General features: G+C 41.6%; 1 protein-coding gene across 1 annotated transcript in view; it reads left to right on the top strand.

The window, feature by feature from the left end:
• The window catches only part of EPPK1 (epiplakin 1), a 79,114-nt gene extending 59,784 nt beyond the window's left edge, over positions 1–19,330 (top strand). Inside the window, exon 2 of the mRNA XM_040355097.1 lies at positions 51–19,330. Coding sequence (XP_040211031.1) covers positions 106–18,951 — 18,846 coding nt within the window. The 5' untranslated portion in view covers positions 51–105 and the 3' untranslated portion in view covers positions 18,952–19,330. The remainder of the gene's footprint in view (positions 1–50) is intronic.
• The last annotated feature ends 625 nt before the right edge of the window (positions 19,331–19,955 follow it).

The following is a 19,955-nucleotide window of genomic DNA, read 5'->3' on the forward strand; positions in this document are numbered from 1 at the left end:
TACACAAAGCTAATCTTTATTCTTTTTTCTTTTTCTTGTTTTTTTAACAGAATCTGAAAAAAAGTCTGGCAAGAGTGTGGATTAAAGTTGTCACAGGCCACAATAATGGAGCGCAAAGGTCATCACGCACACGAGAAGCAGAACAAGGTTTCTCACACAGTGAAAGAGACGGTCGGCAAGGTTGAAACTCACTTTTTACAAGGTTTTCAGCAGTTCTCACATTCATCCAGTTCTCACAGCCATCAAGAGTCCAGTTCTCATGGCCATCATGCGTCCGGGGGTCTTCATGTCACTGGTCACATCAGTGCAGCCGAGGGCCACCACGGTGTCACTCACATTCATGGGGCTGTAGGCCAACACAAGGCTGTTTGCCACCAGGAGAAAGCCAATGAAACCATCAAAGTCACCGGCCACATCGGTGGAGCCGAGGGCCACCATGCCACCCCTCACATTCATGGGGCTGTAGGTCACCACGAGGCTGTATGCCACCAGGAGACAGCCGATGAACCCATCAAAGTCACCGCCCACATTGGTGGAGCCGAGGGCCACCACGCCACCCCTCACATTCATGGGGCTGTTGGCCACCACAAGGCTGTATGCCACCAGGAGAAAGCTGATGAACCCATCAAAGTCACCGCCCCCATCGGTGCAGTCGAAGTCCACCATGCCATCACTCATGTTCATGGATCTGTAGTCCACCACGACACCCCTCACATTCATGGGGCTGTAGGCCACCACAAGACTGTATGCCACCAGGAGAAAGCTGATGAACCCATCAAAGTCACCAGCCAAATCGGTGGAGCCGATGGCCACCATGCCACCACTCAAATTAATGGGGCTGTAGGCCACCACACCACCCCTCACATTCATGGGGCTGTAGGCCACCACAAGGCTGTATGCCACCAGGGGAAAGCTGATGAACAAATCAAAGTCACCGGCCACATCGGTGGAGCCGAGGTCCACCAAGCTATCACTCACATTCATGGTTCTGTAGGCCACCATGCCACCAGTCACATTCATGGGTCTGTAGGCCACCACAAGGCTGTATGCCACCAGGATAAAGATACTGAACCCATTAAAGTCACTCCAAGCACTGGTGACTTCTCCGTGTCTCTGACAAAGGAAAAAATGGGCATTTACCAAGCCCTACAGAAAAATCTTCTTTCCGAGGAGGTGGCTTTGGCTCTGTTGGAAGCCCAAGCTGCTACTGGCCATATCATCGATCCATTGAACAATCAAAAACTGACTGTAGAAGCAGCTATTCAACAAGGCATTGTGGGGCCGGAGTATCAACAAAAGCTGCTGCTGGCAAATAGTGCAGCCACAGGCTACAAATACAAAGAAGAAACAATATCTCTCTTTCAAGCATTTAAAAAAGGTCTGGTTGAGAAAAAGGACGCAGTGCGATTTCTACAAGCCCAAATAGCAACTGGTGGAATCATCAATTACGTGACTGGAAGCAGAGTACCAATTTCCGAAGCCTTGAAACTTAACTACATAGACGAAAGTTTGTTCAAAACGCTTACTGGGCCATCAGAGTTATCAAGCTGTTATGCTGATCCCAATACAAAGGAAGGCTCTAGCTTTCAGGAGCTTCTATCTAAAAGCTTCACAGATTCAGAGACTGGACTGGTACTTCTCCCTCTACAGGAAAGTCTACAGGGTCTGAGAAAGTCCGTCAATTTGGAGCAATTGTTCAAAGCCAACATAATTACTCAGGTTCAGTATGATGAAATCAGAGAAGGCAAACAAACCATACATAAGTTGGGAGAACTGCAAGAGGTCCGGCAGTATCTAAATGGGTTGCCGAGCCTAGGAGGAGTACACGTAGAAAGCACAAAGGAGAAAATCAGTATATATCAGGCTTTGAAGAGAAACTTTCTTCCAATTGATTATGCAGTTGCTTTGTTGGAAGCTCAAGCAGCATCAGGCTTCATCATAGATCCAGAGAAGAAAAAAACTTTCACTGTCACCGAAGCTGTTCAAGAAGGAGTGGTGGGATTTGACCTCAAGGAGAAGCTACTGATTGCTGAACGAGCGGTCATTGGGTTTAACGATCTATACACTGGGAAAAACATTTCCCTCTTTCAAGCAATAAAAAAAGAGCTGATTGATCGAAACTTGGGCCTTAATCTTCTTCAAGTCCAGCTTGCAACAGGAGGCATTATTGATCCATTCCACAGTTTTCATGTCCCTTTGGAAACCGCCTATAAACGAGGTTTATTGGATGAAGATACGGCACAACTGTTATCCATAAATCGTGGTTTCCTGGATCCCAACACTAATGACTGGGTTACTTATCAGGAACTTAGATCGAGAGCCACATTTGATCCAGACTCAAACGCATACTTCTTTCCTTTGAAACTTGCCTTCCATGGTATAAGGGGAAAGGTTACAAGCAATGAGTTACTGAACTCTAATATCATTGACCAGGCAACATTTGAAAGCCTCCAGCAAGGAAAACTATCCGTCCAAGATGTTGCTGAACAGGAGAGCGTGAAGCGCTATCTTCAGGGAACTGGCTTAATTGCTGGAGTGGCAGATATTTCAGCCAATAAAATAATAAGCATTTACCAAGCATTCAAGGAACATCTTCTCATGCCAGGAACGTCCATAGCTCTCCTTGAGGCCCAGGCCGCCACTGGATATTTGATAGACCCTGTCAAGAACTTGAAATTTTCTGTGCACGATGCAGTGAAAAATGGCTTGCTAGGACCTGAGCTTTATGAAAAACTTCTGTTCGCTGAAAAGGCAGCCACAGGTTACAAAGATCCCTCTTCTGGAGAGAAACTTTCATTGTTCCAGGCAATAAAGAGGGGTTTTGTTACAAAAGATCATGGCATCCATCTTCTGAACGCCCAGCTTGCCACAGGTGGAATCATTGATCCATCAAAAAAGCACCGTGTTCCAGTGGAGGTGGCTTACGCACGTGGTCACTTTGATGAAGATACAAATAAAGTTTTGCTCACTCAAACCAATGACATTAAGGGATTTTTCGATCCAAACTTAAAAGAAAATGTTACCTATGAACAACTGCTGGAACGGAGCGTTATCGATGTTCACTCTGGGCTCTACCTGACTCCTGTATTTGATAACACACAGGATGCACAGAAAACCGCACATTCATTTATAGATTATAAAACCAAAGTGATTTTAGATGGAATAAAACTGACTCTTACATTTGGCAAGTTTAAAGGACATCTTGTTTCCCTGTGGCAAATCCTTTTCTCAGAATATTTCAGCTTTGAATTAAGACAATCTTTCATCAACCTGTATAAAGCTGGAAGTCTTTCAGTAGAAGAACTGTCTAAAAAAGTCGAAGCAGAGATTAAGCAAGTGGTATCCTCCACCAAAGTCACGTTTAAAGGCCTTAGAGAATCCATAACTCCCGGCCAACTGCTGGAGTCAGAAATTATTGACAAGAACTTGTTTGATAAACTGCAGCAAGGTGAAGCTTCCGCAAAGGATGTGGGAAGCATTGACACGGTCAAGAAATACCTGCAAGGTACTGGAAGCATCGGTGGATTAATCCTAGCAGATACCCAAGAAAAGATCAGCATCTACCAAGCAAAGAGAAAAGGCTTCCTAAGACCAGGGACCTCCTTGATTCTCCTTGAAGCACAAGCAGCAACAGGTTATATTATTGATCCAGTGAAAAACAAGCAGTATTCAGTGGAAGATGCCCTCAAGGCAAATATTATTGGTCCTGAGTACTACGAAAAACTTTTGTCAGCAGAAAAATCAGTTACCGGATACAAAGATCCATACACAGGTGAAAGAGTTTCCCTGTTTCAAGCAATGAACAAGGGCTTAATTGTCAAAGAACACGGCGTTAGGCTTCTCGAAGCCCAGATTGGCACTGGCGGCATTATCGACCCAATAAACAGCCTCAGAATCCCAGTCGAAGTTGCCTACAAGCGAGGCTATTTTGACAAAAAAATGAATCTAATACTCTCAGATCCAAGCGATGACACAAAAGGATTCTTTGATCCAAACACACATGAAAACCTCACCTATCTACAGCTGAAAGAGAAATGCATTACAGAGCCATCAACTAACCTTTGTCTTCTACCCTTGGTTAGCAAGCAGCAACAATTCAATATTAATGACCACATCAGGAATTCTTTCAGAAATGTGGATATTTATGTCAGATATGGAAGATTCCATGGGCAAACAGTAAACGCATGGTTCCTCATCAACTCCGAGTACTTCAGTGAGTGGAGAAGGAGAGAGCTGTTAGAGCAGTTTAGACTGAAAAAGTTGACCCTCGAACAAATTATCATCATCATCGAAGAGGAAATAAAGAAATGGACAGAAATCCGCGTTCCCACATTAAGGGGACAAGTGAACATTCATGAGCTGTTGGAATATGAGATCATTGAAAAAGAATTATTTGAGCAAATCCTAGAAGGAAAAGTGACAGTGGAGGATGTGTTTAAAATCGACACAGTTAAGAAGAGCTTGCAAGGGTCTGGTGTCCTCGGTGGAGTCATTATCCAACCCTCCAATCAGAAGTTCAGTTTTTACGAAGCAATAAAAAATAAAATGTTGCTGCCTAGCACCATCTTGCCGTTATTAGAGGCTCAGGCTGCTACCGGACACATAGTGGACCCGGTCAGTAACCTGAAACTCTCAGTTGATGAGGCTCTCAAAGCAGCTGTTGTCGATCCACAGTTTTATGAGAGACTTGCTTACGCAGAGGAAGCTGTAACAGGTTACACAGATCCCTTTTCAGGGAAGAAAATCTCCCTTTTCCAAGCCATGAAGAGAGGTTTTATTGAAGAAAAGCATGCCAAACAGCTTCTCGAGGCCCAGCTAGCTACTGGAGGAGTCATTGATCCAATACATGGCTTCCACCTTAAAGATTCTGTAGCCAAGAAGCATGGCTATATTAACGAGGAGCTACTTAAAGATCTCTCTCACCCTACAGATGACATAAAAACATTCTATGACCCAACTACCAAAGAAAAAGTCACTTACTCCGAACTTCTCAGTCGGTCCCAAAAAGATGAATCAACTGGTCTCCATTTGCTTCCATTGCCCCAAGATTTTGCAGAGGTTCCAGTAATAAATTTATATTCTGATGAAGAAGTCCGACAGCTCTTGAAGACTGCTAGGATCGAAGAGAGAAACATCACAGTCTGGGAACTGATTCATTCCGGATATTTTACTGAAGAACAGCAATTTGAAATCCTGGAAAAATTTAGAGCTAAGAAACTAAGCCTTCAGGAACTGACCACTGAAATCCTACAAATAGTCAGAATTCATGAAATAAAAAGGACAACTCACATTAATTTTCAAGGACTTAGAGGTCCCGTCCCAGTTGTATGGCTCTTAGACTTAGGTATTATTACACAGAAAACATTTGATGAACTTGTTCAGGGCCTCAAGTCTGTTGAGGAGATTTCTCAGTTAGCTGAAGTGAAGAAAAGTCTAGAGGGCACCGGTTCCATCTCTGGAGTATTCCTGCCATCTACAAAGGAAAAGTTGAGCATTTATCAGGCATTGGAAAAAAAATTACTTCTTCCTGCCAATGCCATAAGGCTTCTAGAAGCCCAAGCTGCAACAGGATTTATTATAAATCCAGTAAAGAATGAAAAGTATACAGTTGACAGTGCAGTGAAAACTGGGGTCGTAGGCCCTGAACTTCATGAAAAACTCTTGACCGCAGAAAGTGCGGTAAGTGGATACACCGACCCTTACACAGGAAACAAAATATCTCTAGGTCAGGCAATCCAGAAGAAACTGATATCAGAGAAAGAAGGTGTTCCACTCCTCCAAGCCCAGTTGGCTGCAGGTGGAATAATTGATCCTCTTCATTGTAATTTTGTACCGATACAGCTGGCATATAAATTGGGCTTTCTGGACGAAGAAATATCCAAACAAACAGCAGACCTGAAAGTCTACGTTGATCCAAACACCAAAGAAAAAGTGAGCTATGAGCAACTAAAACAGAGATGCTACACCGACCCAGAGACAGGCTCGCTGCTTCTGGCTCTTTCGGAGACTGCAGCTTTTTATGCTGAAGGACATTTCATTGATGTTTTCAAATCATTTACAGTTACTGTCAATGCAGGAAGGTTCAAAGGCCAAACCGTGTCTCTCTGGGAGCTTCTAAATTCGGAGTACGTCAGTGCAGATAAATTAAAAGAAATCCTATTTAAATACAAAACCAGCAGCTCTGAAGCTTTACAGGAAATCATAAAGACGGTCACCACCATCTTTGAGGAAACTGAGGCAACAAGTACACAGATCAAGTTCAAAGGTCTTCGGAGGCAGGTGTCTGCAAGTGACCTGTTCCAGTCTGACGTCATAGACAAGAAAACTCTGGATGAGCTGAACCTGGGAAAAAAGACCATAGATGAAGTGACAGAAATGGACGCTGTTAAACGTTACTTGGTAGGAACAAATAGTATTGCTGGTGTTCTTCTTCAGGCCACAAACAAAAAGATGAGTATTTATGAGGCAATGCTGAAAGGCATTTTGAGGCCTGGTACTGCCTTGGTACTCTTAGAAGCCCAGGCAGCCACAGGCTTTATAATTGATCCAGTTAAGAATGCGAAGCTGTCAGTTGAAGAAGCATTTGCTCAGGGTCTAATAGGGTCCGAAGTACATGCCAAGTTGCTGTCTGCAGAACAAGCCGTGACGGGGTATAAAGATCCATTTAGTGGGGAGAAGATTTCCTTGTTTCAAGCCATGCAAAAAAATCTCATAGTTGAGACCCATGGTGTTCGTCTGCTGGAAGCTCAGATTGCCACAGGTGGCATTATTGACCCAGTCCACAGCCACAGAGTCCCTGTAGAAGTAGCCTACAAACGAGGCTACTTCGATGAGGAAATGAACAAAATTCTGTCAGATCCCAACGATGATACTAAAGGTTTCTTTGACCCCAATACTCACGAGAACCTTACTTATCTGCAGCTAGTAGAAAGGTGTATCCAAGATCCCGAAACTGGGTTGTATTTGTTACAGGTTGTAAAGAGAGGTGAAAACTACTTCTATATCACTGACAAAATGAAAGCTGACTTACAGTCAAGAACCATTAGACTTCAATTTGGAAGATATGCCAATCAAACTGTGTCTATTTGGGAAATACTCACTTCTCATTATATCACAGACCTAAAAAGAAGAGAACTTGTTAGACTGTACATCTTGGGGGTACTCACCGTAGAGCAGCTAATCTCCAGCATCACTACAGTTATAGAAGAATATGAATTTTCGAGCAGTAGCCTAAAACTGAAAGGAATTCGTGGAGAAGTAAGTGCCACTGATTTGTTCAATGCAGACATAATTGACCGAAAAACCTTAAGTGACCTGAAAGAAGGCAAAATATCTGTGGAAGCTGTCTCCGAACTGGATTCTGTTAGAAGATACTTGAAAGGAACAAGTTGCATTGCTGGAGTTTTATCTCTACCTACCAATGAAACACTAAGTATCTATGAAGCTGTAAGTAGAGGAATCCTATCTAGAGACATTGGTTTGATTCTTCTTCAAGCCCAAGCTGCCACTGGCCATCTTATTGACCCCATCAAAAATCAAGTGCTTTCCCTTCCCAATGCAGTGTCCCAAGGTCTAGTTAACTCTGATGTTCAAGAACAGCTTGAAATTGCTGAAAAGGCAGTTACTGGATATACAGATAAAGAATCTGGGAAAATCATTTCTCTTTTCCAAGCCATCAAGAAAGAAATTGTGCCCAAAGGGCTAGGAATTTCTCTCCTTGACGTCCAACTGGCGACTGGAGGGGTTGTAGACCCAGTTTTAAGCCATAGAATTCCATTGCATATAGCATACCAGAGGGCTTATCTGGATGAAGACTTTTACCTTCTCATCTCAGATTCTGGAAAGAAAGAATTTGTAGACCCCAACACACATGAAAGAATTACATATAAAAACTTGCTCGAAAGATGTGTCAAAGACAAAAAAACTGGACTTTATTTGCTTCCACTGACTGAAAAGCGTGATGATTACTTCTACATTGATGAGCCAACCAAGAAGCTCCTGCAAGAAACCACTGTAAAAATGAACAGTGGCAAGTTCAAAGGTCAGGATATTTCCCTTTGGGAACTTTTGAGCTCCACCTATATCTCTGAAGAACAACGAAAGCAGATCCTCAAGTTATATAAAACCAAAATTTCTTCAGGACTTAAAGACATTGTAAGTGTCATCACATCAGTCATTGAAGAAAATGATAAGGGTCAAAACGACATCTGGTTCCAGGGACTGAGGAAGCAGGTGACCGCTGCAGAATTATTTGATGCTGAAATTATCAACCAAGAGACTCTTGATGGTTTAAAGAAGGACTTGCAGACAGTGAATGAAGTAGCAAAAATAGATTCCATTAGACGATACCTTGAAGGCACCAGCTGCATTGCAGGGGTGCTTATCCCTTCAAAACTTGACCCCACCAAAAAAGAAAAGGTTAATATCTATGATGCCATGCTGAGGCGTGTTCTAAGGCCTGGAACAGCACTGGTTCTTCTGGAAGCCCAGGCCGCTACAGGATTTGTTATTGACAGCATACAAAACCGTAGACTTTCAGTTGATGAAGCGTTATCAGCTGGGGTGATTGGCTATGAAATTTATGAGAAACTTCTGTCTGCAGAAAGAGGAGTTACAGGCTACAATGATCCCTACACTGGTGAAAAAATGTCCTTGTTCCAAGCCATGCAGAAAGATATAATTGTAAAAGAGCACGGTATACGCCTACTGGAAGCCCAGATTGCTACTGGTGGCATAATAGACCCGGTACACAGCCACCGTGTCCCCGTGGAAGTGGCTTATAAGAGGGGCTATTTTAATGAAGAACTGAACCAAATTCTTTCAGATCCCACTGATGACACAAAAGGTTTCTTTGACCCAAATACTCACGAGAATCTCACCTACCTGCAACTGCTCCAGAGATGCGTCAAAGACCCTGACACTGGATTGTATATGCTGGAGCTTAAAGACAGCAAGTTCTCCCCAACACAGGTCCAAAATAAATTACAATCCAGTTTTATTCAGATTGCCATCGGAGAGTTTCAAGGAAAAAGTGTTTCCATCTGGGAGCTTTTCAACTCGAAATACTTCACAGCTGAGAGGCGAGAGGAGCTACTGAAGAAATTTGAAGCTGGTACTTTGACCATCGAGGAAATTCTGGCCATAACTATTAAAGTCGTTAATGAAAAAGAGCAAATATTATCTCAAGCCAGTACAACAGTGTCTCAAGCTGACACCACAGACTCCGCTGAGCAAGTAGCTAAAACCCAGACTTGGCTCCAGTCGGAAAAGGTGAACGTGTCTGTGGGCGACTTCAAAGGACAAAGCATTTCTGTTTGGGAGCTCCTGAATTCTCGTTATATCTCTGGAGAGAAACGAAAGGAAATATTAGAAAGGATACAGTCTGGGACTCTGACCGTACAAGAAATTATCACAATTCTCATCACCATCATTACAGAAACAGAAACAACAAAGGTGGTCCAGAAGAGTGTAGCTGTACCGGATGGGAAGCCTGTGGAACTTGATCATTCTGTACAAGATGATGAGATTGAGAAGGCGTTACAAAACATCAGTATTCCAGTCACAAAAGGTCAGTATGCTGGACAAGAAGTTTCTGTGTGGGATCTGCTCAATTCCAAATATATTCCTGAAGATACCAAACAAGAATTTATAGAAGAATACAAACTGACTGTCCAAGACATCATGGAACTGGTGGTGCATTCTATCAGAGTAGATCAGAGCAGATTCAAAACTGAGTACAATTTGAAAGTGGAAGTTTACAATGTTGTGCAGACCGTGCAGATTGAAGTAACTGAAGGAGAGTTCAAGGGTCAGCACCTTTCTGTATGGTATCTTCTGAACTCTAAATACTTTTCAGAGGAGAAAAGACGAGAGCTACTCGAGAAGTTTAATTCTGGCACACTAAGTATAGATGAACTTATCAAAATTATCACCACTACTATAACAGAGACTGAAGAACATAGCAAAAAATTGAAATTCAAAGGCCTTAGGAGACAAATTACAGCATCTGAACTGCTTACATCTGAAATTATTGACCAAACTACACTGAGAGAGTTGGCTCAAGGACAGAAGACCGTAGAGGAGGTGACTCAAATGGACAGTGTGAAAAGATACTTGGTGGGAACAAGCTGTCTAGCTGGAGTACTGGTTCCATCTCTTAAAGATCCTTCAAAGAGTGATAAGATGAGCATTTATGACGCTATGTTGAAGAACATCCTGAGGCCAGGGACAGCTCTTGTTCTTCTCGAAGCTCAGGCTGCCACTGGATTTATCATTGATCCTGTGAGCAACAAAAAACTGTCAGTAGACGAAGCTGCTGCTGCTGGTCTAATTGGCCATGAACTTCATGCAAAACTTCTTTCTGCAGAAAGAGCGGTAACTGGCTATAAAGACCCATATACTGGTGACAAGATCTCCCTCTTCCAAGCCATGCAAAAAGACCTCATTGTAAAAGATCACGGTATTCGCTTACTGGAGGCCCAGATTGCCACCGGGGGTATCATTGACCCAGTACACAGCCACAGAGTCCCAGTGGAAGTGGCATATAAGCGTGGCTTCTTTAATGAAGAGATGAACCAGATACTTTCAGATCCATCTGATGACACTAAAGGATTCTTTGACCCCAACACTCACGAAAACCTCACTTATTTGCAGTTACTTAGCCGATGTGTTCAGGAGCCAGATACAGGATTGTACATGCTGACCATGAAAGACAAACAAGCTATCTTAGCAGAAAAGACCTTTGAAACTAGTCTGCAGTCACTAACTATTCAAGTTAAAGTTGGACAGTATCAAGGGCAGACTCCGTCCTCCTGGGAGCTTCTCCACTCCAAGTATTTTACAGAAGAAAAGAGACAGTTACTTCTGAATAAGTATAAATCAAAGACTATAACAGTTGAGGAACTTATTTCAGGTATTCAATCAGCCATTGAAGAATGGGAACAACGGAGCAGTAGCCAAACTGTGGATGGTGCTAGCCTGCAAGTGGCAGTCCAAGATATTACCGAAGAAATTAAGAGAGATGTGACCATAGAGAAAAAAGAAGTTTATGATATTGGCTTTGTTCCTAAACTAAAACAATATGTAGAACCAGATACAGATGAAGACCACAAAGCCTTAACAGTTTTTACTGTTCACGTACAGGCAGAAGAGTTTCAGAGTAAACGAGTGTCTCTCTGGGAAGTGCTCCAATCTAAATATGTTTCAGATGATAGCCGCAACACCCAGCTACAAAAACACCAAGCTGCCATAGAAAAACTTAAACAGAGAATCCTTGGATTAATTGAGAATGTTGAAATTAAAGCTGGAACAGGAATCCAACAACAATTGGAATTAAAGTCTGCGGAGATCAACACAGGAACCTTCAAAGGACAGAATGTTTCTTTGTGGTCGCTGCTCTACTCCAAGTACATCACTGAGGAAAAGCGAAATGAGCTGCTTGAAAAATACAAATCAGGAACCTTAACGGCTGATGAGATGTTAAAAGTCATTATCACAATAATCGAAGAGACAGAAAAGAGGTCTGAATTAAAGTTTATGGGTCTCCGTCAGCAGGTGACGGCCTCTGAACTGCTCCAGTCGGGAATCATAGACCAGAAAACTTTGGATGACCTGACTCAGGGCAGCAAGACCGTAGAGGAGGTCACTCAGATGGACTCTGTGAAGAAATATCTTGGAGGATCCAGCAGCATTGCAGGAGTGTTTGTTACATCTAAGACTAATCCTTCCCAAAGAGAAAAGCTGACCATCTACGATGCCATGTTGAAACGTATACTGAGACCCGGAACAGCTTTGATACTTCTTGAAGCACAGGCTGCTACGGGATTTGTGATTGATCCTATTCAGAACAAAAAGCTTTCTGTAGAGAAAGCCTTAGCTGCAGGACTGATTGGGCATGACATATATGATAAACTTCTGTCTGCAGAAAGAGGAGTCACTGGCTATAAGGACCCCTACACTGGTGAGAAGATCTCTCTCTTCCAGGCCATGAAGAAAGATCTCATTGTTAAGGATCATGGCGTACGTCTCCTGGAAGCCCAAATTGCCACTGGTGGAATTATTGATCCTGTACACAGTCATCGTGTACCCGTGGAGGTTGCATATAAACGTGGATACTTTGATGAAGAAATGAACCAGATCCTCTCAGATCCCTCTGATGACACAAAGGGATTCTTTGATCCCAACACTCATGAGAACCTCACTTATCTGCAGTTGCTCCAAAGATGTGCCCAGGATCCAGAGACTGGACTGTATTTGCTGGATGTGAATGTAAATAAAGTTCCATCTACCCAGACTGGGAAAGAGACTATTCTAAGAACAAAACATATTAGGGTCCAACAGACTCCCATGCAAGACAAAAACATTTCCATCTGGGAGCATCTGAATTCCATGTTTATTTCCACAGAGAAACGAGAAGAGCTGTTGAAAAAGTACAGTTCAGAAACCGTATCTGTTGATGAACTTATTACTATCATTATCAAACTTATTACTGGAACCATACCATTGACAACAGCATCAGCAGATAAAGAGACTTTGCTGAAATCAGAAAAGGTGGACGTGTCTATAGGAGACTTTAAAGAATATGCATCTGTGTGGGAGCTTCTGAATTCTCATTATATCACCGAAGAGAAGCAAAGGGAAATGTTGGAAAAATATAACAATGGAACTCTGACCATACAAGAAATGATAAGGATTCTCATTACAACCATTACTGAATCTAAAACTGAAGGGGCCTCTCAACGTTCAGTCATATCAGTACAGCAGCAGATACAGCCTGAACCTTCATTACAAGAAGATGAGATTCAGAAAGCTTTGCAAAGCATCAATATCCATGTTAGAAAAGGAGAGTATGCTGGGCGGGAGGTTTCTGTGTGGGACCTTTTACACTCCAGATACATCTCAGATGAAAAAAGACAAGAGCTGCTCGGGAACTACAAGCTAACTCTTAAAGACATAATACAACTTGTTATTCAGACCATTGAATACGGTGATTATAGGGGCATCCCATCTCACGTTGTAATAGACTGCAATTTGACGGATGAAATGTTTAGCACTGTGGCGACCACCCAGATTGAAGTAACAGAAGGCGAGTTCAAAGGTCAAAAATACTCAGTGTGGACCCTACTAACTTCCAAGTACTTTTCAGACGAGAAAAGATGTGAGCTGCTTGAGAAGTTTAAATCTGGCGCAATCAACATTGATGAGCTTATCAAGATTATCACAACAATAATACAAGAGACAGAGGAACACAGTAAGAGTTTGCAATTTAAGGGCCTCAGAAGACAAGTTTCTGCATCTGAACTGCTTTCGTCAAAAATTATTGACCAGAATACGCTAAGAGAGTTGGCTCAAGGACAGAAGACCGTAGAGGAGGTGACTCAAATGGAAAGTGTGAAAAGATACTTGGAGGGAACAAGCTGTATAGCTGGAGTACTGGTTCCATCCCCTAAAGATCCTTCAAAGAAAAATAAGATGAGCATTTATGATGCTATGTTGAAGAACATCCTAAGACCAGGAACAGCTCTCGTTCTTCTGGAAGCTCAGGCTGCCACTGGATTTATTCTTGACCCTGTGAGCAACAAAAAACTGTCAGTAGACGAAGCTGCAGCTGCTGGTTTAATAGGCCAGGAACTTCATGCAAAACTTCTATCTGCAGAAAGAGCAGTAACTGGCTACAATGACCCATATACTAGTGAAAAAATTTCCCTTTTCCAAGCCATTCAGAAAGACCTTATTGTAAAAGATCATGGTATCCGTTTGTTGGAGGCCCAGATTGCCACCGGGGGCATCATTGACCCAGTACACAGTCACAGAGTCCCAGTGGAAGTGGCATATAAACGGGGTTACTTTGATAAACAGATGAACCAGGTACTTTCGGATCCAACTGATGACACAAAGGGATTCTTTGATCCCAACACTCACGAAAACCTCACCTACTTGCAGTTACTTGGCCGATGTGTTCAAGAGCCAGATACAGGATTGTACATGCTGACCATGAAAGACAAACAAGCTGCCTTAGCTGAAAAGACTAGTCTGCAGTCACTAACTATTCTAATTAAAGTTGGGCAATATAAAGGACAAACTGTGTCCTCCTGGGAACTTCTCTACTCCAAGTATTTCACAGAAGAAAAGAGACAGCTACTTCTGAATAAGTATAACTCAAAGACTATAACAGTAGAGGAATTTATTTCAAGTATTCAATCAGCCATTGAAGAATGGGAAAAACAGCATAGTAGCCAGAATGTAAATGGATTTAGCCTAGAAGAAGCAGTCCATGATATTACAGGAGAAAATAAGAAGAAGAGCCTTCTCCAGTCTGAGCTTGTGGAGATTACCAAGGGCAAACTCCAGGGTCAGAAGGTCTCTGTGTGGGACCTTCTCAACTCTGAGCATATAGAAGTAACCAAAAAGGAAGACATCTTACAGAAGTATTTCTCAGGTGTCTTGACACTAGAAGAGATAGTTAGAATCATCACAGTCACCATTAATCAGGCCACCATTCCAAAGCCAGGAGAAACGTCAATAATAGCCACAGATGAACTTGAAAAAGCCTTAAATGCAATTGTGGTCAATATTAAAACCAGCCAACAACAAGAGCAGAAAATTTCACTTTGGGGTGCACTCCATTCCAATTATCTCCCTGAGGACATGCGTAATGACCAGCTTACCAAACATAAGTTCATTGTGGAAAATTTAAAGCAAACAATTGCTTCCTTAATTGATGAATCAGAGACCAATAAAGACACTGAAATTCAACAAGCATTAGATGTTAAGCTCACTGAACAGCCCCAGAAAATACAATCAGTGAGAGAAATTCAACAAAAATTGGAAAAGAGGCTCATTGAGGTCAGTACTGGAGAATTCAAAGGGCAGAATGTTTGTTTGTGGTTCCTCCTCCACTCCAAATACATCACAGAGGAAAAAAGAACTGAACTACTTGAGAAATACAAAAAGGGGTCCTTAACTGAGGAAGAGTTTTTAAGAGTAATTATTACAATCATTAAAGAGACTGAACAAGCCCAGCAAATACAAGCAGAAAGAGAAATTAAACAGAAATTGGAAGTAAGGCTCACTGAGGTCAACGTTGGAGAATTCAAAGGACAGAATGTATCTTTGTGGTCCCTCCTCTACTCTAAGTACATCACAGAGGAAAAAAGAACTGAACTACTCCAGAAATACAAATTGGGGTCCTTAACTGAGGAAGAGTTTTTAAGAATAATTATTACAATAATTGAAGAGACTGAACAGTCAGAAAAAATAAAAGCAGATAAAGAAGTTGAAAAGAAATTGGAAGTGAAACTGACGGAGGTCAGTGTTGGAGAATTCAAAGGACAGAATGTTTCAGTGTGGTTCCTTCTCCATTCAAAATATGTCACTGAGGAGAAGCGAAGGGAACTTCTGGAAAAGTATGCATCTGGAACCTTAACAAATGAAGAAATTTTAAAAATAATTATCACAATAATTGAAGAGACTGAACAGACCCAGCAAATACAAGCAGAGAGAGAAATTCAACGAAAGTTGGAATTGAGGCTCACTGAGGTCAATGTTGGAGAATTCAAAGGACAGAATGTTTCTCTATGGTTCCTCCTCTACTCCAAGTACATCACAGAAGAAAAAAGAAGCGAACTACTCCAGAAATACAAACTGGGGTCCTTAACAGAGGAAGAGTTTTTAAGAATAATTATTACAATAATTGAAGAGACTGAACAGACCCAGCAAATACAAGCAGAGAGAGAAATTCAAAGAAAGTTGGAATTGAGGCTCACTGAGGTCAATGTTGGAGAATTCAAAGGACAGAATGTTTCTCTATGGTTCCTCCTCTACTCCAAGTACATCACAGAAGAAAAAAGAACCGAACTACTCCAGAAATACAAACTGGGGTCCTTAACAGAGGAAGAGTTTTTAAGAATAATTATTACAATAATTGAAGAGACTGAACAGACCCAGCAAATACAAGCCAAGAAAGAAATTCAACAGAAACTGGAACTGAAGCTCAATGAAGTCAATGTTGGAGAATTCAAAGGACAGAATGTTTCTTTATGGTTCCTCCTCTACTCTAAGTACATTACAGAGGAAAAAAGAATTGAACTACTTGAGAAATACAAACTCGGGTCCTTAACAGAGGATGAGATTTTTAGAATAATTATCACGATAATCGAAGAGACTGAACACACCCAGCAAATACAAGCAGAGAGAGAAATTCAACAGAAATTTGAACTGAAGTTCACTAAAGTCAATGTTGGAGAATTCAAAGGGCAGAATGTTTCTTTATGGTTCCTTCTATACTCTAAGTACATCACAGAGGAAAAAAGAACTGAACTGCTTAAAAAATTCAAACTGGGGTCTTTAACAGAGGAAGAGATTATAAGAATAATTATTACAATAATCGAGGAAACTGAAGAGAGTCTTAGAATCAAAAGAGAGAAAGAGATACAACAGGAGTTGGAGCTGAAGCTCACGGAGGTCACAGTTGGAGAATTCAAAGGTCAAAATGTTTCTGTCTGGTTCCTTCTCTATTCAAAGTATATCACTGAGGAGAAACGAAATGAACTACTTGAAAAATACAAATTGAGAACCTTAACAGCCGATGAGATTTTAAAAATCATTATCACAATAATCGAAGAGACAGAAAAGAGACGTGAATTAAAGTTTAAGGGTCTCCGTCGGCAGGTGACGGCCTCTGAACTGCATCAATCAGAAATCATAGACCAGAAAACTCTGGATGAACTGACTCAGGGCAACAAGACTGTAGAAGAGGTCACTCAGATGGACTCTGTGAAAAAATATCTTGAAGGATCTAGTAGCATTGCTGGAGTGTTTATTACATCAAAGACTGATCCTTCCAAAAAAGAAAAGCTGAGCATCTACAATGCCATGTTGAAACGTATACTGAGACCCGGAACAGCTTTGATACTGCTTGAAGCACAGGCTGCTACAGGATATGTGATTGATCCTATTCAGAACAAAAAGCTTTCTGTAGATGAGGCCTTAGCTGCAGGACTGATTGGGCATGACGTACATGGAAAACTTCTGTCTGCAGAAAGAGGAGTCACTGGCTATAATGACCCCTACACTGATGGGAAGATCTCTCTCTTCCAGGCCATGAAGAAAGATCTAATTGTTAAGGATCATGGCATACGTCTCCTGGAAGCCCAGATTGCCACTGGTGGAATTATCGATCCCATACACAGCCATCGTGTACCCGTGGGGGTTGCATACAAACGTGGGTACTTTGATGAAGAAATGAACCAGATCCTCTCAGATCCGTCTGATGATACAAAGGGATTCTTTGATCCCAACACTCATGAGAACCTCACTTATCTGCAGCTAATCCAAAGATGTGTCCAAGATCCAGAGACAGGACTGTATATGCTAGATGTAAAAGATGCCTCTGCTATAAAGGAAGATCTAAAAATCAAATCAGCTCTTCAGGCTAAAGCTGTTCAAATTTCAGTTGGGGAATTTCAAGGGAAAAACATTTCTGTCTGGGATCTTCTTTACTCTCGGTATATTTTAGTAGAAAAGCAACAAGAGCTCCTGAAAAAATACCGTGCTGGCACCTTGACTATTGAGGAACTTATTACCATTCTTGTTACCATAATTACTGAGACAGATAATACAGAGAAAGAAGAAAAACTATCGCCAGAAATTAAAGCCATTAGAAAATCTTTCCTGTCTGTAAAAATAGAAATCTCCATCGGGGACTTTCATGAAAAAGCGATGTCACTCTGGGACCTGCTCCATTCCAAATATATTCCTGAAGATAAAAGAGAAGAATTGATTGAAAAGTTCAAGTCCCAAACACTGACGATCGAAGAAATTATCAATATTGTTTTAGGCTTGATACAAAAAACAGAGATGCAATCAAGGAAGACAATGATTGTTCAGGAGCACACGGTACTATCAGTTTCAGATGAGACATCACATTGGCCTTCAGAAGACCAGCTACAAAAAGCATTAAAAGTGATTCCAAGTAACCTATCAAGACATCCATCTGAAGCAGGCAGTATTTCTTTATGGGATTTCTTGCATAGCCAAAATTTACCTGCGGAGACTAGAAACATGCTGCTACAAACTTACAAGTTTTCTGTTAGAGAAGTCATGAGCGTTTGCACCAACATTGTCAAGGGAAATGCAACAGAAGTCTCCATTGCCCAAAGTCTCGAGAGCTCCTCAACCAGCCAAGAATCTGCACAAGCCAACAAAGGTGCAGAGACCCAAAATTTACTCCAGTCAGTAGAAGTCGATGTGACAGTGGGTCAACAGCCAAGTAAGACATATTCCCTTTGGGATCTTCTGCACTCTTCATACATAACCGGCGATACCAGGAATGAACTCATAGGAGGGTATGAGACTGGTGCCAGTGGGCTTCAAGATCTCATGAAGAGGATAATGCAACTTCTCATGGAAGCTGAGAAAACCAGTGTCCAGATCGCAAGTCGCCAAAAGGTCACACTAAAAACCGAACAATTAAGCCTTGAGTCCATTCCAGAACCAGTTACAAAGTCACTTCAGGCATTTACTGTCTCCATTTCCAGCAGCGAATTTACAGGAGAAAGCATTCCATTGTGGGACCTACTTCAATCCAAAAGCATCACCAAAGCTATGCGTCTAGAGCTCCTCAAGAAGTACTTTCTCACCATTAACGGAATTATTGCAACGCTGAGTGGTTCATCGTCTAAAACTGTTACTGTAGTTTCCCAAAAACCAGACACGGCTACCTTCCTGAAATCTGTAAGAGTCCAGGTAAACATTGGAGGATTCAAACTAGAAGGTGAATCGCATTCTCTGTGGGAGCTCCTTCATTCAGAGTACATCACAGAAGAGAAAAGAAAGGAGCTTATTCAGCAGTACGAATCTGGCACCATAACTTGGGAACAAATCTTCGAAAAAATTACCACCATCATAAAAGAGACAGAGGAAAAATCCCGGAACATCAAGTTTAACGCTTGAAGCTGTTCGAAGCAGTGACTCGGTCTAATGAATGGTGGTGCCCTAAAGCATGTGCATGTCATCTCTCGGAATCTCTGTGGGGAAGATTCGATTTCTGGGGTTTTACTTAACTTTGTCCATGTCCCTTTGGGTTCCGTTAGGGTTTCTTTAAGTGCAATTATACCAGCTGATGGACTTGTCTCCTCTAATACCTCAATACGCATTTTCTTCAGGGTCACAATTGGAACTGGCAGGTAGACATGTGCATTAGTTTTCGTCCGAATTTCGGGGATTTTTGCCTTCGTTTTAACAAAACGATAACTACGTGCAGAATCCGAAATCCGAAAAATCCGACATAAAAAATGCTTTATTTTTGTTTCGTTGCGACAACAGTTCGATATAGATAGACGATTCGACATGACAGTGACAATATCGATCTGTGTCTATCGAACCTGTGGTCGAATGTGCCTAACCTAACTCTATTAGTCCAAGATTATTCTACATAGAGAGAAAAGATTCGACATTATAGAGACATGAATATTCTGCGAAGCAGCTAAAAACATACGATCGCGGCAAACGGACATTTATGGTCAAATGCTCCCCCCACAGGCTATAGAAGAATTCTCATGTTGGTTGACTAGTAATAATAATTAATAAATATAATTATTACTCGTCATACAACATTAGAATTCTACTATAGCTTGTGGGCGGAGCATTCAACTGGAAATGTACGATTGCGGCGTTGTACAGCTGCTTCATCAAATCTTCTTAGAACATTCGACAGACACCATAAGCCTTCAATTGACAGATTCGACCTTAATTCATTCGGATTTTTGAACCAATGCATTTTTTTAACAAAACAAAATAAATAAAAACGAATTTCGGAAGTAACAAAATACATTTATTTTTTGGACGAAAAGGAAATTCCGAAACAAAATATTTCAGTGTGCACATGTCTACTGGAAGGGTCATAGTAAATTAATATTGTGGAGCCATTTTATATTCAGAAAATACATAATTAGCGG

The sequence above is a fragment of the Rana temporaria genome, chromosome 5, assembly GCF_905171775.1.
Source record: "Rana temporaria chromosome 5, aRanTem1.1, whole genome shotgun sequence".
Taxonomy (NCBI): domain Eukaryota; kingdom Metazoa; phylum Chordata; class Amphibia; order Anura; family Ranidae; genus Rana; species Rana temporaria.